Source organism: Gadus morhua, chromosome 18 (genome assembly GCF_902167405.1).
Source record: "Gadus morhua chromosome 18, gadMor3.0, whole genome shotgun sequence".
Taxonomy (NCBI): Eukaryota; Metazoa; Chordata; class Actinopteri; order Gadiformes; family Gadidae; genus Gadus; species Gadus morhua.
Genome location: NC_044065.1, coordinates 11,213,991 through 11,236,320, shown reverse-complemented (window position 1 = coordinate 11,236,320; position 22,330 = coordinate 11,213,991). Strand labels below are relative to the sequence as shown.

The 22,330-nt window shown below is 44.5% G+C and overlaps 2 protein-coding genes across 4 annotated transcripts; one reads left to right on the top strand and one right to left on the bottom strand.

Annotated features, from left to right (window-relative positions):
* Positions 1-60: 60 nt before the first annotated feature.
* On the top strand, positions 61-8,020 carry zdhhc16b (zDHHC palmitoyltransferase 16b). Of its 2 annotated transcripts, none has more exons than XM_030340565.1 (10): positions 61-197; positions 1,696-2,030; positions 2,499-2,693; positions 3,030-3,118; positions 3,482-3,510; positions 3,676-3,809; positions 5,048-5,133; positions 5,639-5,762; positions 6,163-6,233; positions 6,486-8,020. In XM_030340565.1, exons 2-10 carry the CDS (start codon positions 1,773-1,775, stop codon positions 6,586-6,588), a joined length of 1,089 nt encoding a protein of 362 aa, XP_030196425.1. In that variant the 5' UTR covers positions 61-197; positions 1,696-1,772; the 3' UTR covers positions 6,589-8,020. The 2 variants fall into 2 exon arrangements, with proteins under 2 accessions (XP_030196425.1, XP_030196424.1); XM_030340564.1 differs by having other exon boundaries at positions 6,468-8,020.
* On the bottom strand, positions 7,710-22,240 carry mms19 (MMS19 homolog, cytosolic iron-sulfur assembly component). 2 transcript variants are annotated; one of them, XM_030340561.1, is made up of 31 exons: positions 22,132-22,240; positions 21,624-21,672; positions 21,145-21,245; positions 20,688-20,773; positions 20,483-20,557; positions 20,046-20,115; positions 19,820-19,948; positions 19,627-19,688; positions 18,621-18,707; positions 17,997-18,071; positions 17,580-17,657; positions 17,091-17,229; positions 16,608-16,762; positions 16,450-16,531; positions 16,012-16,137; positions 15,499-15,580; positions 15,108-15,205; positions 14,665-14,826; positions 13,930-14,085; positions 13,578-13,677; positions 12,978-13,080; positions 12,458-12,529; positions 11,983-12,109; positions 11,633-11,739; positions 11,380-11,436; positions 10,868-11,054; positions 10,456-10,538; positions 9,921-10,085; positions 9,649-9,708; positions 8,948-9,048; positions 7,710-8,837 (listed from the first exon to the last, which is right to left on the bottom strand). In XM_030340561.1, exons 1-31 carry the CDS (start codon positions 22,217-22,219, stop codon positions 8,807-8,809), a joined length of 3,093 nt encoding a protein of 1,030 aa, XP_030196421.1. In that variant the 5' UTR covers positions 22,220-22,240; the 3' UTR covers positions 7,710-8,806. The 2 variants fall into 2 exon arrangements, with proteins under 2 accessions (XP_030196421.1, XP_030196422.1); XM_030340562.1 differs by having other exon boundaries at positions 12,458-12,526.
* Between the last annotated feature and the right edge of the window lie 90 nt (positions 22,241-22,330).

Below are 22,330 nucleotides of genomic sequence, written 5' to 3'. Positions count from 1 at the left end.
TCTTGCGACCCAAACGGATATGTTCATTCGAGTTTTCGTACGATAAAAAAACACAATTTCCCATGATTCAACGACGAGCGTGTCACGCGGAACAGGGAAGAACCACTATGAATATTTATACCATCATCTCCAATGGAGGCTGCAGAAGCCAGTTGATCATGTGCTAGTGAACCGGTTTAATCGTTTCACTTGAAAGGGTAAGTGAGGGGTTTGAATCGAGCAGATTGTTTCTTTCGCATGTATTTCATATACCATGTCGATGTTGTCTGTTCAATGGTAATGGCTAAACTGTAGATTATCACACACGCAGACCTCCCTGTTTCAAGTCAGCTGGCATAGCACTGAGAAGCTGATTTAGATAGGACTAGGAACTATAACGAGAAACACATCATACTAAAAAGTGAAAAGATTTGTATTCAAGATGAGGCTTGTTCTCCAAGACCCTTGCACACGCCCCAATAGGTTATTACAATAAAGTCAAGCACTATTGTGCGACGATCATCATATTGAGCCCCTGCCACCTACAGTTACATCATGTAACTATCATGTTTAACGTGTTTCATTCCCCGTTAACACAGGTGACATGGATGCCTTGTGTAGGAGGACAGATTAAAGCCTATTACATTGACACAGTGATCTCAATCCGATTTAACCTTTACGCCTGGCAATTTTGTTTCCATAGTTTGCAATGCCGTTCAGTACCACAGCACTACAGTGTTGACACTTGTTTGGGTATAAAGACCTGTATTAATGCAGGTCCGGAGGCAACTCGTTTTTGCAAACGTTAATCATGTGGTCAAGACAGAAATAATGGTATCCGAAGCTATAAGATACATGCTATTAAGGTGCATCGAGGGTTTATCTATGCAACTTTGTCAAAGATGCCTTCCATGCTCCATAACAATAAAATAAGCTGTAATATGTTTTTTATATCAATTCATCATAGAAATGTGCATCAGAAGTATCAACAACCCAACCCATTTACTTGAAATTGGGTTTTCACAACAAAACAGACCCATCGGAATCTCCACCCCTTCTGTTGTTTTATTTAAGGGTCACACATCTTAGTGAACCACCAATGCTGCTGTTGATCAGGATACCAGCCATGCCTTTTACCCTGTGTAACCAATACGCTCACTTTCACGAAATACCGGCCCCCGGATCATATAACCAACCCCATTCCCTCGTCAGGAAACTCACCCCTCCTGCGTGTGCCCTTATATATAAAGTTACCCACTCCTGCCTCAACCACCGTCAGGTTCTTAGAAAATGTCTTTATTCTAAGCCAGGTATCAGGTCATCACCATCCGATAGCCCTTGGCATGTTAACGACGGGCATCTGTCCAATAGAGTGCGGGTTGGATTGCACTGTTTTGTTTTTGTTAGTGTTGTCGGATGCTGGTCAGAGAGGGTCAGAGTCAATCCCTTCGATTCGGTTCTGGATCAATTCGGTGCTTCCACTGGTTTTTGGAACCCTCCTTTATGTTTGTCTTTTGGAGTTTTTAACCAACTTTAACAACGACACGTGAGGCAACCAAACTTCCCCCCCCCCCCCCCCCCCGAGCCCCACAAGAACAACCAGAACCACAATGTCGACGTCCCCGGCCATCAGGCTACGCTACGAGGAGCTGCTGTTCTACGTGGCCTGCCTGTGTAACTGCTGGTCCCTGGTGCTGTGCGTGTGTGTGTGCGTAGAGGTCGGTGGCTGCAGGGCAGGTGGAGGTGGGAGCGGTCGAGGAGGAGGAGGAGGAGGAGGAGGAGGTGGAGGCGGCATGCGTCTGAGCGGCGGCCGCTGGACGTGGAAGCTTTCCCGCGCCATGCGGCTGGTGCTACGGCGGTGCCGTGCGTGGCGCCGCGGCCACAAGCAGGGCTGGGGCGGCGGCGGCGGCGCGGGGGAGCTGTGCAGCTACGCCAAGCTGCTGCTCCGCTCCCTGTACTACAACAGCCTCACCAACTCGGACACACTGCTGGACTGTGCCTTCGAGCCCGTGTACTGGATCGTTGACAATGTCACCCGCTGGTTTGGAGTGGTGAGTTCCATGATGTTGTTTGTTTATTCATTTCAAGTCATGTGTGAAGGGACTATGCTTTGTTTGACTTTGCTGCTATGAGACTGAATTTGTTGTTGATTTGATTTTCCGCTTTCTTTCTTCTTCTCTCTACCCCCACCACCCCTGCATGAACTGTCCACACCTCACTTCAACACAACTCCCCTCACTGCTCCTCTCCTCTCCTCTCATCTGCTCTCCTCTCATCTCCTCTGCTCTCCTCTCATCTGCTCTCCTCTCATCTCCTCTGCTCTCCTCTCATCTGCTCTCCTCTCATCTCCTCTGCTCTCCTCTCATCTGCTCTTCTTTCATCTCCTCTGCTCTTCTTTCATCTCCTCTTCTCTCCTCTGCTCTTCGGTCATCTCATCTCATCTCCGCTCCTCTCCTGTCATCCCCTCCTCCCGTCCTCTTCTCCTCTCCCCCTCTCTGCCTCCCCTCTCTTCCTCTCAGGCCTTTGTCAGTCTGGTGGTCCTGTTGATCTCCTCGGTGGTGATCATCGTCTACACGTGCGTGCTGCCCGTCATCCTCAGCACCTACCCGGCCCCATGGATAGTCTGGCACCTCTTCTGCGGCCACTGGCTGCTGGTAATGGTGGTGTTTCACTACTACAAGGCCACCACGACCCATCCGGGACGGCCACCAAAGGTGATCCAAGGAAGTTAAAATGTTCTTATCGTTCATAAAGGTGGCTTGACTCCATACAATATGGCTGTGAAATAAGACTGGAAACCTAACAATTGATCATGATGAACAATGAGTCATGTAGTTCGGAAGTGTATGTATCTTGTTTATTAAAAATTAAACCATCACATCTGTAGCTATGAATGTTGTTGAAACTCAGACTGGATGTGTTGGTTACTGATTGACTGCTTGACAGGACAGCGTGATTAATGAGATGTCTCGGAGGCTTGTAACTCCTTCCCCCCCCCCCCACATCACACCGAGACATCCTCACCCTTTGTCTTCTTCTCTTGGCATCAGGACAAAAGCGACGTCCCCGCGGTGTCCATCTGTAAGAAGTGTATCGTTCCAAAGCCAGCCAGGACCCATCACTGCAGCATCTGCAACACGTAAGTCCACCTCAAACAGCCATGAACACAGTTTGGCTCTGGGATGCACTACTTCTGTCTGGCATCAGGCCTTCTTGGTTGAGTGACGGAGAGTAAACTCAACTGTCAGTTCTTTCAGCAAATTTGTATATGAAGTGAGATAATCATGTTAATAACATTTACATTTAGCAGACCCCTTTTTATTTTTATGGGGCGATCACAAAAATTGGGAGCGTTAGAAAAAGTGATGTACAACTTGGTCATAAACAACTGACAATACTGTAGATTCCAACAGAAAACCTATTTCTAGGTATCAGAACAAAAGTATGGTGCTTTTTATCTTTGTTTCTTTATTAACGAAAGCATTTATTGTTTTTATCACAGGTGTATTCTGAAAATGGACCACCACTGTCGTATCCTTGTGACTATCGGCCCTCATATTAAGTTGGTTACACGTTTTCACCGATCCTCCATGACTTATGGTTTCCTCAAGATTCGGCAACAACAATTAGTTCTCCGAATCGGCTTCCTTCTCCTGGTGGATTAGGTGTTTTTCCTTAACCCCTCCGTGTCCACAGCGTGGCTGAACAACTGTGTTGGGCATCTCAACCACCGCTACTTCTACTCCTTCTGCCTCTACATGATGCTGGCCTGCATCTACTGCAGCGTCAGCTCCAGGCACATGTTCACGGAGGCCTACAACGCTATAGAGGTGAGTCCCTCACCCCCTCCCTCTCTCAGGGTGGTAGCCTGATCCATCTAGCAATCATGTATCTGGGCTGACATGCCCATACATGATGATCTCAGTAGACGGTAGATTTTGGAATGGCTTGTCGAGGCTTATCAACAGTACATTGTTATAAGACTAGTTTTAGTGACTTGATCACAAAATGTGAGTAAAAAGTAAGTGATGCATTTTGTACTTTAGTTTAGCCTTTTACCATTGTTTTTACAGTCAATGATTTACATAAATGATTAAAGTAAAAACAAATTAATTTAATATTCAAGTGACCTTGACAAGGACAGCTGGCCTCTTTGTTTACCATGAAATACTATCAAACAATAGGGTTAAAGGATAATGGTAATCAAGGAATAGGTTAACTAAACCTGAAGTTAGTTCTTCATTTAAGCCAGGGTAACTACACTTTCCTCCTTTCTTCAGATGGATTTTATTTCAGGGCTAGGTTTAAGGGGCCAGTTTTAAATTCCTTTTTCATGGACACACCGTCAGACACACACACACACACACACACACACACAAACAACAGCGACACAGAATGGAAAACAGGGAATACGATGCGCTGACGGAAGGTGCTGAATATCTCTGCATTCCAGACGACACAGAACATGTTGATTCAGAGTGTGGTGGCGGGAGGCGGGCGGTTTGTTAAGGCTCATTAGCGGTGTGCCTCCTCTATATTAGGTTGTACCTTCAAGGGGTGGAAAGGGGAACAGCGCGAGGGGGAGAGTCGGGGAGATGTGTAGAGCGATTAAAAAGGGAGATCAACGGCACAAGCTCGGATGGCCAAAGGCAGCAAGTGAAACGGGAGACTGCCGCTAGTATCTGTTGGCTGGTCTCGTGTTGGCTGGTCTCGTGTTCACCGTAGTTCAGGAGAGTGGGTTCATCTAAACATTGATTGACGGCCAGATGGTAAACACATAAACTGGAGTACCAATTTAATGGGCTGTTTGGAGATTCCACTGGTGCTACCATCGTGTTTTCTGCCCATATTAGTAGTTGTGTTCCATCATTTGGATGTGGGGCCTAAACCATTGTTAGGCTGACCTGTTTATTGAGTTGAGTTCAATGGTTGTGGTTGGGACTTTCCACACAGTCTTGTAACACACTGGGAATAAACAATCTATCATACTAAATGTGGATGTAAGTACACAGATGATTAACCCTGTTGTATGAAATTTGCTTACCGCTTTAACTTTTTTTTTTTGTAGGAATTATTCAAGCCCTCCCCTCCGTCCTTCACCTTCAGAGAAACCACCGCTCACAAGGCTATCGTGTTCCTCTGGGTGCTCACCAGGTCAGGAACCGTCTCCACTCTTCACACTTTGTCTTTAACATCTTACCCTGTCCAGAATTACACCGTTTAACCAGCGGATATAAACTAGAGCAATGTGAGGTAATGAGTAATTTGCTACATTTAATTTGACCGGATAGTTTAGCGGATAGGCTGCTGACTCTTAGCCAAAGGTACTCGCTTCGAGCCCCCCAATATTGAATATCATCCATCCGGTGATCTCTGGTCCCTCCCACGACCGAAACACAATTTATACTTGATATAGTAGTTACGTTTTTCTCGGGTGCTTGTCCGATGAAGCAAACAAACCAGCCAGGACCCTTGTGTTTGGCATCCGCTATTACTTATATCATTACATAGACTACATGATTATTCAATTCGGAGGAAAATCCTCCACTATGAAAGCCATCGTTGGTCGCGGCGCTAGTCTCTTTGGATCAGAGTGGTAAACAGCAGTCTCAGTTGTAGTGGTGAAGTGGGGTCGGGGTGTAATGTCTCCTCCTCCCAGCTCGGTGGCGGTGGCGCTGGGGGCACTGACCCTCTGGCACAGCATCCTCATCAGCAGAGGGGAGACCAGCGTGGAGCGCCACATCAACCGCAAGGAGATCCGGCGGCTCAGGGAGCTGGGCAAGGTGACATCCTGGTCCCTGGCCAATGTGTGTTTAAGTGAACTGCTGGTTTTAGCACGCGTTTGGAGTCCCGTAGGCGGGATTATACAGTGGCCGCTGTGTTTCTCTGATGCCTACCCGTTGCTCAGGGAGAGTCACTAAATGTACTCTAAACTTCTCGTCCACTTGGGTGCTCGCCTATTTGGCTTTCTCTACCTCTAATCTACCAGCAATCTCTATAGCTGTAACTCTATCTCGCTAGGGCTCTTACTATCTCTATCTTTCTGGGTCTACGCCCCGCTATCATTATCATAGATAGATGGATAGATATCTAATATCTATATCTCCATCATGATGCTGACATCCAGAAAACATCCATTCTGTGGTATCTTGGCTGATTTATTGTCTCCTTTTTTGAATGCAGGTCTTCAGAAACCCATACCACCACGGCCCATTAACCAACTGGAAGATCATGTTTAGCGTGGAGAAGCCCAGGTGAGCTTCTCTAATGTCAACTTCCTTTTTGGAAAGTGATTTATTTATTTAAATTTTCGTAGTAGCAGTGCTCTGAAAGACCATTGCTATAAAACCTTGTCCAAAGTTAGTACAGTAGAGTAGTACGTCTATATAATGTGAAATGGTAGTGCATCGCCATAGCACTGCTGGGGGAAGCGGTTTGTTTGTTAAAGTGTCGACCATATGACATGTAATATCAATGGCCTAACACAGGTCTTCTCACCTCTCTAGTGACTGGGTGACACGGGTGCTCCTGCCTTCCAGCCACCCCCCCATTGGGGACGGGATCACATGGGACTGCGTGTACACCAGGAAGGACCCCATGGCTATCTGACCCTTCATGGATCAATAGTTTCTGCGTCAAGATCTAGCCGTGTCCAGGCTCCAGCTGAACCTCCATCATCTTACTGACTTATGGGGGACAGGAGAACTTCCAGATACATTCCTTTGTTTTCTTTTCTCTGACTTATGTTGTTCAGTTGGCTTCTGTCCAACACCAGCAACCGACTCTCAAGTTGCAGATGAAGAAGGATTCTGATGATCCCCTTTGCTTCTGAAGCTGCATCAGTACATCATGTTAGGGCTTCTTCATCCTCCTTATCGCCTTTACATCGGTCTAAATGAGATCCAAACGTTGGAGTCAAGGTTTAGTTTTGAGGAGGTCGTTTCTCAGAGTAAACCTAGTAGGAATGTTGGGTGTGCGCCCGGGTGGTTCCTGCGGGAATTTTGACGTTTATGGTTTTGTCAAATTTGTGTCGGTTTTTGCTTAGTTTGATGCCCCACATTTCCTTCTTTTATATCCTGTTCCCTAAACCTTATTTTCTTTAAAAAGGATCAGGTTTAAATTTTAATTTATTCTTTACATTCACACCTGGAATGAGCACCTTTCAGTGCTTTCCAGTTGGCTTGTCCACCAGCTTTATTCTTTGTTCCATTAACATAAAATTGTACTTTTTTATTTGGGCTCAACCCTGCTAAGCAAGCAGTTGTATTGTTACATTGGTCGTCTGCCATTAGGGTTCATGACCACCACTGGTTTGGATCTACATGGTGCCAAAAAGACTTACCGCAAAACTGTGGAGACTGCTCTGAGAAAGGTCAACTGGAAGACCTTTCTGAAGATCAAACGGTGACCCATGCTATGATACTTACAGAGTGATTATATTTGTTAAAAAACAAATGCTAGAGCTTTACAATGCAAGTCAAGGACCATTGTTGTAAAACATGCATTTCAGCGTAGTTTAGAGTTCCTGTTAGATGTGAATATGAGTCTTTGCCTTGTGAAAATGGCCAGCCTTGAAGGGGACTTTGATAAATGGAGTAACTGCATATCAGCATGGCGAGTATTCCCCTTGGTTGCCATAGTGAAAGTAGTTTTATCAACCATTGAGAGCTGTGCTCTCAATTAATTGATTTTTTTTTATAAAGGAAAACTTCACTTTTGAGTGCAATTGATTAAAGTGTATTTAAGCTTTAATTATAATGAAAAACATTTTATACCAATAACAAAAAAAAAGTTTAATAACATGTTAATCAAACATTTTAAATATCATCCATACATCCATGGCGTTATTCAGTGTGAGGTACACAGTTAGCTGACCTTATTGAAATGCAATCGTATTGAGCCGCCTCACCCTCATCTCTTCAAACACTGGTGAATCCTACTTCCTGTTTGCATCTGTTCAATGTTAATACTTGGTTTACATATACGCACTGCAGCTGGCTTGAAAAAAAAAAAAAACATTAAAGATGTTTTTGTAATCAAATTGATTGACTGAAGTGCTCACCGTTTGGCATTTATGATATGAATCATTAACGGTTTTTAAGACGTGTGTACTGAGACCACAGAGGGTCTGGCGGGATAGAATATGCGTGTTATATTAAAGAGCCTTGTTTTGTGCCATTGCCTCAAGTGCTCCTTTGAGACGTTCAAGTTATTCATGCTTGGCTGTTATTCGACCTACACATACATGCCCAGTGTGTGCGGTTTCTCTTCAAACCAGAACCTTTAAACTCTGCCATGTGTGGATCTAAATCGCATGTTCAAATGTACTATTTCATATTTAATTTACTACTACTTTACGTTCTATTTTGTATCCATTCATTGATCAGTCTTATGTTTTTACCCATGAGCAAAGGGGCATATTTCTGGAGCAGCATGTCATTCAGTTTATCTTGCTGCTCTGCTCCCCTTACATAATGGCACATAACGATTGTAAACCAAGTAATAACGGCTACTTGGGATGGACTCAATCTATGTCTGCCAAATACATTTCATAATCTTCATTTAAATCTCCCTCCGATTTTGAGCATCATGACAACGTGAACATTGCCACAATCTTCTCAATTGTGCGTGATAAATAACGGCAAATAATAATAGTAAAGAAGGAGTTAACAACCTACGGAGATAGATTTATAGATTTGAAAACGTTTGGAGTGAAAATCACTTTTGGGTGTGTTCTCCCAGTTGAAGGCCTTGGTGAATGGAATTCAGTCTTGTTTCTGGGACTCTTATCGTGAAGTTCTCTCGCCACTTCCTTTCACCATGAAGATCACCTCCCACCTGGGCTTCCCAAGAGGAACCTAATGAGCACATAGATAAAAGCTGTATTTAATACTTCCAATGCACCTGATTGAAAATCACGCTTAAAGTAACCCTTAAGTGTATTCCTTAGTTGTGACGTTGGCCTCACCAATCTGCTCGAGCCTGCACAGCCACGCTCCTCACCAGCCTCTTTCTGTCGTCCAGAGGCTTGGCCAGTGCCCGCAGAACTCGGGCCCGCAGCGGGATCACCTGGAACACAACCACACTTAAAAACAGAGCTAAAAAGGTATCACCTGGAACACAACCACACTTAAAAACAGAGCTAAAAAGGTATCACCTGGAACACAACCACACTTAAAAACAGCTAAAAAGGTATCACCTGGAACACAACCACACTTAAAAACAGAGCTGAACTGTATCACCTGGAACTCAACCACACTTAAAAACAGAGCTTAAAAGGTATCACCTGGAACACAACCACACTTAAAAACAGAGCTAAACTGTATCACCTGGAACACAACCACACTTAAAAACAGAGCTTAAAAGGTATCACCTGGAACACAACCACACTTAAAAACAGAGCTAAAAAGGTATCACCTGGAACACACAACTACACTGAACACAGAGCTAAAAGCATTACCTTGAACCCACCCACATGGTTAAACAGGGCTCACTGACCTAGGGTCACCACCTGGACTACACCCACATGGTTAAACAGGGCTCACTGACCTAGGGTCACCACCTGGACTACACCCACATGGTTAAACAGGGCTCACACAGACCTAGGGTCACCACCTGGACTACACCCACACTCACGGCTAACAGGGTCAGTATAAATGATTGATTTACCTCGTGCTCAGGGAAGCGCGACATGGCATGGAGACACCGCAATGACTCTATCCTTACAGTCTGGGAGAAAGAAAAAACACACAAAAGATACAGGAAAAAAGCATAGAGGAAGAGATAAAAGATGAAGGGATAAAGAGAGAGGAAGCAGATAAAGAACTCATTACAATGACATACAATCACTTTTGCAAGAGTGGGGGCACTCAGCATTGATAATTCAAAGCTCCTCTTGAACCTAGTGCGCCCTCGTCCTTGACGCACCACCCACTACTGACCATGGTGGGGCTGCAGGTGAGGGCCAGCAGCCGGCTGACCAGGGCCTCCAGCTGCTGGATGAGGGCGGGGGGAGGCTCAGTGAGGACGGGCACCAGGCAGGACAGGGTGGACAGCTGGACCACCTGGTCCGGACACGACAACGCCTCCAGCAGCAGGGAGAGGAGCTGGAAGGATACCGTGGTTACCGTTCAATATCAGGGGAAACAGCGCCCTCTGCAGGAACCAATGGGGAACCACACATATCCTACCAAGGTTGAATGAATCAACCACGTCAGGGATAACGCAGAAAGAGAGCAGCGCGAGATAGAGATAGTGAGGACCATAGTCAAGCCTTACGATGAGGCTGAGACAGAGTTCCCTAGCCTGGTCAAGGTCCTTTTGTAGATTGATCAGAATCATTTGACTAAGAAACATCCATTCCTTATTTTTCAGTCCTCTGGTTATGTTTAAGAATGAGTCAAAGCCATTGGTACTGACGTCGCTAGCCGACTCCCCTTCTTGAAGTCCCTCCATGGTCCCATGCGTTCTACTCACCGCTGGTAACTCGGTGAGCTGAACCTCTTTGGGCAGGCTGCTGACCAGGTGACACAGGGCTTTCAAGTAGGATGACTTTGTGTCTATTGAAGGAAAAACAGATGGTTACATTTCATAGATTCAAGTTAGGGCTGAACGATTAATCAAAATCAAACCGACATTTGCAAATATCAAAGGCTGCGATTAAAAGGTATAATCAATTTTTAATTCACCTCAAAATATAGGCCTGGCCTAAAGGAAAGAGCAGTTTATATGTTGATTGCTTCCATTGTTGTGTTAAATAATTAAATAATCGCGTGATAAATCACAATCGCATTATTGGTCGAAATGATCACAATTAGATTATTTCCCCAAATCGTTCAGCCCTAATTCAAATGTACAAAGCTAGAGCAGTTTGTGCTACCACGTGTACCTGGCGCGGCGGAGTCGAACCCCTGCAACAGCTTGGCCGAGTTCTCGGTGAAGAAGCGCTGGCGGTACATGATGCGCACGTCGGCGTGGCAACCGCGGTTCAGGACGTCGGCCGAGTCGCTCATGAGCAGGGAGAAGCCGTCGCCCACCATGGGCCCCAGCTCCGGGTCCCCCAGCAGGGCGAAGAGCTGCGCACACACACACACACACACACACAAACACACACACACACACGCTTTAAGACTGCCCACATGTGTGTGTCTCTTGGGGGATATTATTGTTTGGGGGGGCAATGCACACCAATCAGTTTGTTGTGTTGGGATTTTAAGTTTAGATTTGGGAATGTCAAGATGGACAGAGCATGCACATTGTTTGCATGTCACCAGAATGAGATAAAAATTGAATTATTATTTAATCATTAAGATTAGACAGGATTCTAATAATCATAGACGAAATCTGGGATAAATAATACTACTACTACAACACTGTGTGTACATGTCTGTTGTGTCTTACCTTGTCCGTCAGTGCCGTAGAGAGAGGGTGGTATCTGAGCAGCAGGCCCTTGGCCAGCTGAAGACAAAGAGGACAATTTACTGGATAATCACAGACCTATTAGATGGTCTGATCGGATCAAAGCCGATGGACCATCTCTGGTCTGATCGGATCAAAGACGATGGACCATTGAGCCTCTGGAATCGTCCTTCCTTCCTACTATTGAAGCAACACGTGGTTGTTGGTTGAAGAGTGGAGCTGGTGGACGTCTTACCCAGAGCAGCAGGGTGAAGGCCTGGGTGCGGTGAGGAGAAGCCGGGGAGTCCAACTCACTGGACACTCTCTTGGTGCTGCGCTGGATCAAGGCATTAAGAGAATCCCCTGAAAAACACAATCAACCGGAAAACTATAGACAACCTAAGTCGAAATACAAAAAAGATTTGGATACAGTATTCCCCTGGAACTATCCTGCAAAGATATCATCCAAACACAGCATAAAAGCATACATAATGAGAGCTGGCTAAACCAGTTGAGAGTTTAACTGTTGAGAGACGGTCGAATCCAACATTGTGTACGGTTGTGTTCCTCCGGCCTAGTGTGCCGGTGTGAGCCCACTGAACTGACCCGCGGGCCTCTTGTTGACCAGGCCGGCGTAGCACTTGGCGGCGGAGGTGTAGGACGGGACGTGGCCAGAGGTGATGCTCAGCTCCTCCAGCTGCTCCATCAGTCGCTCCACCTGGGGCACCTCCACCTGGATGATGGGTCAGCCATACGCTCGTTAGCTGCAGCCCGCATGGTGTAGGGTTCTGGTGTAAACCGTTGCTCTCTTTTGGATTGAACAAACGTTTTCAATGGTGACCTGCTCAAGATGGAAGCATTAGACAACAGCAACGTAACGGGTGTGCAGAGGACCATGAACACACGTACGTTACGTTTATAGTTTTGAACCGGCAATATCCTCATTTTCTTGGTAGATAGACAACATGAGTTAAACAATCTTCTCGAGATATGTTTACATGGATACTTGCAACGGAACTGTGTGGATCACCATTTTGAAAGCAGTCATCGTTTGCGTCGTGAAGTGTTAAGGTGGACTTACGCTGCGAGGCAGGGAACACACGCAGGCCATGAGCAGACACACCGTCTGGGAGCGACTCCAGGACCCCCCCTGCTGTTGGAGCAGCAGAGAAACAGAGTGAAGGTCTCCAGTAGGTTAAGATGCTAATGACAACTGAAGTGAGCGGAAAGCCGCATCAGAGACAACAATGGATTATTGATATACTTGAAGGGAATCTGAGGAACGATTTTTTTTTCCTTTGCATTGCTAACTCAATAAAGAATCGAGAGTTTCCCTGTTTGAGAGTATTGAACTAGGAATAAATGTATTTCCGTCTCAAAAGTTCTACATTAAACAATACAAAGAAATAAATTAATCAAATCAAATGGTGCTAGGCTGTGTATGAAGGACAACATCCTCCCAACTACCGACTTTTGATAGTGTCACTTTGTAAAAAAAAAGGGTTTGTTTTCGACAAGTAACACAGACCAACCTACAGTGTACACTCATTGAAGACAGGTAAACGACCTACGTGGACCCAGACATTGTGAATCGTTCTGACCTTAAGCAGCTGGATGTGTGGAGGGAGGGAGTTGTCAGGCAGGAAGGAGACATCATCTTCCAGGAATAGAGATACCGCCCTGGAAGCCAATTTCCCGGCCAGCCTGATGATAAACAGGAAACCACATCAGCCTTACCAAACTCTACCACAGTGTGACTTCACGAGACAACCGACAATGAGGCTGGGGGAGGGCAACGGATATGAGATGATATCCGTTCTTACTGTGAGGTTATTGACGACATATGTCGATCATATAATTTATTGACATCTACGATAATAATGTGACTATGCGTAAGTGTATATGTTTTTATATAGTGTATAAAATAAGACCAAACAATTTTGAACTTTTTACTTTTAGGTTATTGTGGGTTTACATCAAATTAATACTTTCAGTGCTTTGCTAGGTACATTTTTCACTGCATTTTGTTCCAAATAATTTTTCTCGTATTTTTCAGAAAACTAATAGGTAGAATGTGGGTCGATAAGGTTTACTCTATAGACTGAAATAGGTCTGACCAAAAGCGCCTTACTATTGACATTTCTTTAACATGTCTTATCGGGTTGATTTGAGGTTCCAGGAGTGTATAGAGTATTACTGACTCAGGTTGTAGTTTAGCACAGGCGCTGCTGATGACTCCCACCATGGCAGACAGGACCGCCTCCTCCACCAGGGGACTACGATTCCCAGGAGACCCCTCACCTGTCAAAACGTACACCCAATTTCAATCAAATGTGTGTAAAAACAACACCATCTTAAATCTATTTTTAAATTAAATTGTATTAAGGATCTTATCATTGCTGATGGCTTGAGAAAGGAGGGTTGCTGGTTTAAATCCTTAAACCAGCAATGCGTTTTAACAGTTGAGAGATGCAGATGAAAGGTTTGGAATACAGTCAATTCCAAATAGCCTCATATTCTGTAATTTCATGGCAAAAAATCCCTTTTGCTTGCCTTGAAGCGCTGCCTGTAGAGCCAGAGTCAGCAGTCGCGGGATGATGATGTCATGAAAGAAGCGCCCAGTCTCCTCAGAGTCTAGCGCCTGGTCGGCTATCCTCTGGAGGCTGAAGCACACGGCCACCACCTCGTCCACAGAGAAGCCCCCACTGCCTGCAGTGACATTAGACAGACCCTTCATTTATTCATCCAGGATGAGAAATGTGGGCGTCACAACAGAGATCAATGTTTTATTTTAATCTAAATAATTGTATTCTATAGACAGAATATCATTATGAAGAGTTGGGGTAGACATTATCAACAGTATATTAGACATACTATCATTGAAACTATGCATAGATAAATGCTAAAAATTATTTTACATCATATAGGCCACAAAGTACTTGTTATACACCAGCTGGTCGAGAGAGCGAGAGAGAAAGAAAGAAAGAAAGAAAGAAAGAAAGAAAGAAAGAAAGAAAGAAAGAAAGAAAGAAAGAAAGAAAGAAAGAAAGAAAGAAAGAAAGAAAGAAAGAAAGAAAGAAAGAAAGAAAGAAAGAAAGAAAGAGAGAAAGAAAGAGAGAGAGAGAGAGAGAGAGAGCGAGAGCGCGAGCGCGAGAGAGAGCGCGAGAGAGAGCGCGAGAGAGAGAGAGCGAGAGCGAGAGCGAGAGCGAGAGAGAGAGAGAGAGAGAGTGCGAGAGAGAGAGAGAGTGCGAGAGAGAGAGAGAGAGAGCGAGAGACTTAACAGCTTGCCTGTGTGTGCTGACTTGAGGACCTCAAGGAGGACAGGCGCACTTTCCCGGACAACGCTTGGTTGGGTGGAGACGGCCGCCAGGGCGGACACACACCGCTGACGCACTGCATGCTGGGAGCTCTCATTTGATGGCGTGCAACCGTCGCCTTGGACCATGGGCTCTGAGGCACAACAGAGTGGAAGATATTTAATGTGAAAATGTATACTAGTTAACAATACGTGATCTTGGATCCAGCTGTTAATCAATGTAATCTGGGTACCTGCATCTCATTTCACTGCAAGTCACTATGGATGAAACTCAGCACTTCTACTTTAGTCTGATACAGTGATGACTATGTCTCGTGTTCCACCAGGGATGGCGCTGTTCCTGCCATTTGCCTTGCACAACTTGGCGGTTACCATTTGGATGGACCTCTGCTATAGGCCAGAACCAAGAGCTTACCAGAGAAGATCTCCTGTTTGAGTGTTGGGACCATTTTGGTGATAAATACTGTTGGGTGCAGTCGGGACAGAGATTCGGCACATACGATGACGGAGACACTGGATGGACAGACAGATAGAAGCTCGCTCAGGCATGGAAAAGATGTGGTTTAAAGCGTCATTTGATATCAAATCTCAGTTCATCTGTAAAAGGAAGAACTGAAAGCCAAAAAAAGGATACACACCCTAAAGCTGAATGCTATGACTGTAACCGCAGTTATCTTATATTATCTTATTAAAGTGTCCTGCCTGTCTATTAATTTAACTGTATAAATCCACATGTTGTAGCTATGAGAAATGATATTTTGGATTTGTTCTGCCTGAACGTGTGAGTGGACTGCCCCTCATCTAACCTGACTTTGCTGTCGTCCTCCTCCAGGATGAGCCTGTTCAGATGATCCACCGCCCGCTCCACGTCACTCTCCAACAGCAGACCTTGGAGCGGTAGAGAGACACATCACATGAAGGGGGGAACAAGAAGGTCAGAAGGTCTTCATGGGAGAAAACTCGTTTCAAAGCTGATGTAGTGCTGTCACTTCCCAGAGGCCCAATTATGGCAAGGTACATTTAAACGCAAATAATGATGTGCTTGCGTCTCCCTGCTTTGATGTCTAGCAACAGATCTAAAGATTTAATAAACGCCAACCATTCGAAGTTTAACAATATATCCACTAGATCATTGTTGAGTGTGTGGGGTTGATGGCTGATTTAGGCAGCCTTGCCTGGCCCGAGTCAAACTGATTGGAGCAGTAACCATTGTTACAATCATTGTATTCGCCCAAATTTTTGTTCATACCCTGTTTTCGAAGATAGTAGCATTTGTTGATTCTGTAGATGCACGCATACAGTGTTTAGTGTGTAACTACCGTTCTGCTGTCCCAGAGCAGAGAGGACCCGCATGGACGTGACCTGGAGGTCAGAGTTGTTCTCCGCCAGCGCAGAAAACACCACAGCACACAGAGAGTCCCGTTGGGCCAACAGCACATTCTGACCTGTGGGAGAGGGTGGTGGGAGGGGATGAGTGAGGGGAGCAACATGACTCCAACTTGAGGCATGGCGGGGTAGGCAGTGCCTCTTGAGTTCTGGTTATGAAGGGTTGTGAAGGCTAACCCTTTTTCAAAGAGTGTTTTGCCGTTGATCTCGTCTGAGTAGGTCGGAAATATTTGCCTTAGAAAAATGCATTGCACTAATGAGAAATCCGTCTACAAAAGCCTGTCTAGGAAGGTTTTTCTGACACCTAGTCTGTTCCTGTAAGATGTGTATGACCTCGAGCCGGTTTCAGACGAGCGTAGTTGTGGACTCACCGTCGTCTTCTGACTGGCTGGTGTTTTTCACCGTGTGGATGAATCCCTGCAACACCTCTAGGATAGTACGCCTGTGGGCACACTAAATGGATATTGAAGTGAGAAAAATTCCTCTATCGATCTATCCATCCACAATCACACACATTTTCCTGACATACCTGAGTCCTGCTGTTGTACTGCTCCACGAGACCAGGTATGACGACGGCTGCCACTATATGACTTGCCCTGTAGGAGGCGCTACAGGCAGCCTGAAGGAGCTTGGCACTGGGCCACACCAGCTTCAGGTCTGGCTCACAGAGGTGATGCTGGCAGTCTGAGGACACAGAGAACAGCGTACACAAATCCTCCATTTGGTTGGGATTAACAGTGGAGGGCAGGCTGTAGCGAATTGGATTACAGAGGCACAAAACATTTGTACTACTATGAGCACAACTCATAGTTGCCCAATTAAAAAGGAACCAATTAAGAGTTAACCAATCATGATTCTCATTTTGGTGCAAAACCGCAATAGCAAAAGGGCTTCACAAGGAAAACAACCACATATAAAAAGGGTTCAAAATTAACAGAGATGCAGAAAGGGAGAGAGGTAGAATAATGACGCATGACTTGACAGCTGAACATGCTCTTGATGGAGAGCATACCTTTGAGGACCACGTCCAGGAAGGCGTTGAGGGAGTCTTCAGAGTCGGAGCTGAGGATGGCGCGAGAAAGACAGGAGGTCAGAGCCGTGAGGGCGGCCAAGCCAGCACCTTCCACGCGCTCACTCGCCGTTTGGAAGACCTGAGCATCCAGGAAAAAGAGCATCAGCTCAGTTAGCTCTCCTTGATTAAGATCAGCTTAGTTACCTAGCCTTGATTCGGATATGTTTAGTTATCCTCACATTATTTTAGTTAGATAGCCTTAGTTCTGAATAGTTCAGATGCCTCTTTCAGGACTAAGTGAGATAAAAAAATAAAAATAAAACAGTTACATGTGTACGACTATATAATAAGAGATACTTCAGACAGTACGATACAAATATATAAGTCAAACAAAGCATCAAAAAGTCTTGAATCACCTGTGCTTGCGTGTTGTATTTGTCGTTGGTTTGCACAAACCTCTATGCCAATATCAACTACTCTAAAACGTACCTCTCTGCGTATGGAGGTCCAAAGCCCAGAGAGGAATTCTGCAAGGTCCTTGTGTTCGTATGTAGACAAGCACGCGGTCTGGAAGGGAAAAAGAAACCACACTGTCTGACCACGCCATTGTTCCACATTCATTTCCGTCACAATTTAATGACTTTTTTCGTGCCCACAACGTTAAACTACCACTTAAAAATGAAGCTGCAGCCTTGGGATGCTGGTCTACTAATCAACAGGCGTTTCACATTCAATCTTTAGTTCTCAAACCTAGAATGCATTGTGGGAGACAACCTATAGATAGACATTTGCTATTTAATGTAGGATTCAAATTCCTTCTACCCAGCAAACGTTTGGGAATAATAAAGTAATGTGAGTGCATATGAGATAGCGATGTGAAATGGAAATTAAGAGGACTTCACTTACGAGGGTCTGAAGCGAATCAATCTTAGCACTCTGAATATCTGAGTCCAGCTTCTCGATGATGAGGGGCAGGAGGAACTACCAGAGGTCAGAAACAGACAAGGAGTTGAACTACTTGTAGGTCAAGAGGTGCAACAAAATGAACATTCAATGTTTGAAGTGATACTGATGGGGAATGTAGGTCTTATCAAAAGGTATTCCCATTTCCAAAAGAAACATTTCTAAATCAGATCAGCCGTTTGTTAGAGAATTTAATTAGTAAAGCTATTTAGGATCATAACACGGGATGACTCCAATATCAACATTGCACAAGTCTTGCTGAATAACATTTTCATGTCTGCCGGACCAAATCTATTGCAAACTAGCTATAGAATTATGTATTTCAATATGGTAGATTAAAAAAATATTTGTATTCTTATGTCGCCTTCTCTTACTTTGAACTGTTCTTGTTGCATTTGTGACAACTGAAATTATTTTTTGGGGGATTAATAAGGTGTAATCCCATGTTATCGTACAAAGGCACCGACATAACATGAATCTATTGAATAGCGACGGAAATTAAAGAAACAAATCCCAAAGTAGCATAACAATTATGGTACTAGAAGTAGAAGGAGTGTTTTGAAGTACCTCAGCAAAGCGGGGAGTTCCAGCGAGCACAGCCCTCAGAGAAAGGATCAGCGTTTCCTGAGTGATGCCATGGGGGTCATTAGGCGGCTAGGGGTCAGGGGTCAGCGGTCAGGGGTCACAGACATGGAAAAGAGAATACTTGTTAGTTTCGTAAAATAAACAATACGGGTTCCTTGAGATGGAGGGCGGGGGAAGTCGTAAAGATATATCCTGATGAAATAAGGCAAGGGGCCTAGTTGCCAAGATAAGCTCCCCTACTTCAAACTAAATCATTTTCATCACATAATTGTGGAGCATCATCATTTACAGAAAGAAAGAACATCTTAAGCTATATGCCATCATTTCAAGATATCCATTTTGTATCTGCATTAACTAACATCTGCATTATTATTCAGCATTTAAAACAAAATAATATCATTATTATATGTTCTACACCGACTTAAAGCCGAACTTGGTAACATTTACATTTATCAAGACACTTTTATCCGAAGCGACTTACATCCATTCATACACACATTCCCACACCGCCGGCGGAGTCAACCATGCACGGCGACAGCACGCATAACCAAACTGATACCAAACAACCAGGCTCCATTAACTACTCCAACCGTATGCCAGTTGCCTGTTGAGATAAACACGGTCATGAGCCACTACGGCTTTTGTCTGGTTTTTGCAAACCGCCCTCACAGCGACCCCGTCACGGCGGCAGAGACAAAGCAAACGCACGAGCAAACAGACGACATTTCCTGTGCAGATTTATCCCATTAGCCCTCTGAACTAGGACGGCGGAGTATGATGCCGGTCTGTTGGCTCTGTGACGTGGGCCAGCCGTCTGCTCCCAGACTCATATTGACACTCCCCTGTGTTATTGTTTCCCCCCCCCCCCCGCCGGTCGGGGTCGGGCAAGGCCACAGGAAGTCTGGGATGACATTAGTGTCTGCTAGGTTTATTGGGTTTCATCTTGTTCTTCGGTGTGTGTGTGGCAGCTGAACAAACAGGGACTCACAGGGCTGAAGTCGACAGGGAAATAGCAGGACGTCACCTCAAAGAGCTCCTCTGCGAATTTACCTACCGACGGCAAACATAAAGACAGAGGGGATTAACGTCTGAATTACTATGAAATGACGTCCAACTGTGGAAGGCAAGGGGGTGTGTGTGCGTGTGTGTGTGCGCGTGTGCGTGTACGTGTGTCTGCTCACCCAAATCGTAGCCTCTATGGATGATGTTGTTGGCGATCTGAAAGGCCAATACAAGATTCCTGGGGTCTCTCTCGCCATCCATTGATTGGACGAAACCGAACACAAAGTCTGCCCCCAAACCTTTGAGTTCTGGTGAATAGAACGAACAGGTGAACAGTTCAAACTGTTTAACAGACATCTCAATGTGACAAGGAGGAGAGAGTTGATACAGTCGGTCTCATCTCACCTGCTTCTCTGGACTCCATGAGGTTTAGGAGCATGTTGTACACAGTGGCTCGCTCTGCCAGCATCAGGGACTAACACACACACACACACACACACACACACACACACACACACACACACACACACACACACACACACACACACACACACACACACACACACACACACACACACACACACACACACACACTTTAGTACAACTACCTAGTTGAACATTTATTTCGGTATTTATGTAAGTATTTATTATGAAACAACCTTTTCCTTTAACTTCCATGGCTTATCTCTATATATATAATTATTAATCTTTTTAAAAGATCGAGGAATAAATATATAGAGAATCAATACAAACATCAACCTTTTTTTGACACACAAGGAGCAATGAAGAACTTTAACGGATGTGTAAATTAACAATGCAACAAAAGGACAATGCAGACTTACTTGGACATGAGTATCCTGGAACAGAGACCGTAGCATGGACACTGCAGAACCAGCGGGCAACAGTGAGCTTTTGGTCTGGGAAAGCACACATAACATGGTTACCACAACTGACAGTGTAGAGGTCCCTCCAATAGCAACATGCTAATGTAAGGAAGACAAGATATGCGTTCTCTTGATTTCAAGAGAAAAGCGACAATCCACTCACCAAAGCCTTCAGCCCTTGTAAGACAAAGGGTATAATAACATAGTGGTCCTTCAGTCTGTTTTCATAGAAAGCAATGAGCACTTCCACTGAAAACGGAAAATGAATACATAGTAAAATTGTTAGAAATAGAAAATAATTGTAAATTACTGGAACTGAACGATTCCCAATGCCTTTAGGTAGCTATTGTTCACTATTTGGCTTGATAGATAGATAGATAGATAGATAGATAGATAGATAGATAGATAGATAGATAGATAGATAGATAGATGTCGAAGAAGCCAGATAATTCTTAATTAATATATTGTTACACATATTAATAAAGCTTTCTGATTGGTTGGTCAGATGGCCCAGTGAGTGAGTCCAAGCTCACCAAGACCGAGGTACAACAATTTACTTTTTTACTTTCCTTCTTTGTGTATAAAAACACAATGTGCATTGAACCTCTATGGCCGTCTACCTTCACTCTCTGAAAGGTCTCCATAGCACTGCTGAATGACCAGGGACAGCAGCTGAACCCCTCTGGCTCTTGTGTGAGGAGTGTTGCTTGTTAAACTCGGGCTGTACATGGAGAAGAAAATCACTCTTTATTGACATAGCGAGTCTCGTGCAATACTGCAATACAAAGTAAAAATTCAAAAAGTATAACCTAGAGTTAATTTTAAGAGGTAGAGAGGCAAACCAGAAAAATCACACTCTACGTGATGTGGTGGAACTTTTAGATTATCTTTAAGTATGTCTCCTGGGTTGTATTTAACATTTCCACGTAACCAGGATTTGAGATATACTTGAATAATGTAATCCTGATGGGTATTAGCCAGCCTAAATGCTTAGGACTCAGCTGTCCATTGTTCAGGGCAGTTGGTCCAAAGTTTTTGTGTATTTCGGTTTTAAAGGCTGGACAGGGTTGAGGATGGATGTAATTAGGCCATATCTTACCCAAGTGCTTCCACTAACTGCAGTATTGTAAACTTCTTAGCTTGAACGCCTGTGAAGAAAATAGAAAAAAAACGAAGCGACGTGACATTCGCCAAGACAACATATATGTTAAAGTCATTACTAGTGGGGTCATGGTTCAAGGTTCATTGACAGGACAGGGCAATAGGGACAACAGGTTAACCTGTCAGAAACTAACACCCCATATAACTAAAAGCAGGCTTTCAAATATTACAATTTGATTTGACAGTGATGCGTAATACAAGTCGATCTTGTAAAGTCATTAATCAAAGTATCGCTAAATTATTCAATTGTCATTTCTGGTAGATTTTATACCATGCGGTGTATCTCCTAAAAACACCCTCTGGATGTTGCAATGGTATGCTAACATAGCTAGCACATGCTGGGTAGAGCAGCGGATGCATCAATGAAGCTGTCATTGTATGCCAACACTGTCAATTACGTTCCTGCATGAGGTTGTTTGAGAAATAGAACCTTTTAGAGCTTTTACCAGTAGCTGTGTCATTGGCCTTGCTGTCTTGCAGTCCAGTAACAAATTCTTCAACCAGAGACACCAGCAAGGCACTGTCCGCAGCCATCGTTCCTTGGTTCCTGATGGGTATTACGCATGCGCAAAAAGTTTTAACAAAACCAGCACACTTTCCTCTAGTTTTTTTTCTTAAGTATATTCAGTCACTAAATAGAAACAA

Excerpts from the sequence above, each read along its gene's own strand:
- zdhhc16b (XM_030340564.1), top strand. The coding sequence starts at position 1,773 with ATGCGTCTGAGCGGCGGCCGCTGGACGTGGAAGCTTTCCCGCGCCATG. Across the intron at positions 3,119-3,481 it reads CACTGCAGCATCTGCAACAC|GTGTATTCTGAAAATGGACC; the intron begins GTAAGTCCACCT and ends TTTTTATCACAG. Across the intron at positions 5,763-6,162 it reads GGCTCAGGGAGCTGGGCAAG|GTCTTCAGAAACCCATACCA; the intron begins GTGACATCCTGG and ends TTTTGAATGCAG.
- mms19 (XM_030340561.1), bottom strand. The coding sequence starts at position 22,219 with ATGGCTGCGGACAGTGCCTTGCTGGTGTCTCTGGTTGAAGAATTTGTT. Across the intron at positions 20,116-20,482 it reads TCCAGGATACTCATGTCCAA|TCCCTGATGCTGGCAGAGCG; the intron begins GTAAGTCTGCAT and ends TGTGTGTGTTAG. Across the intron at positions 18,072-18,620 it reads GAACTCCCCGCTTTGCTGAG|TTCCTCCTGCCCCTCATCAT; the intron begins GTACTTCAAAAC and ends GACCTCTGGTAG.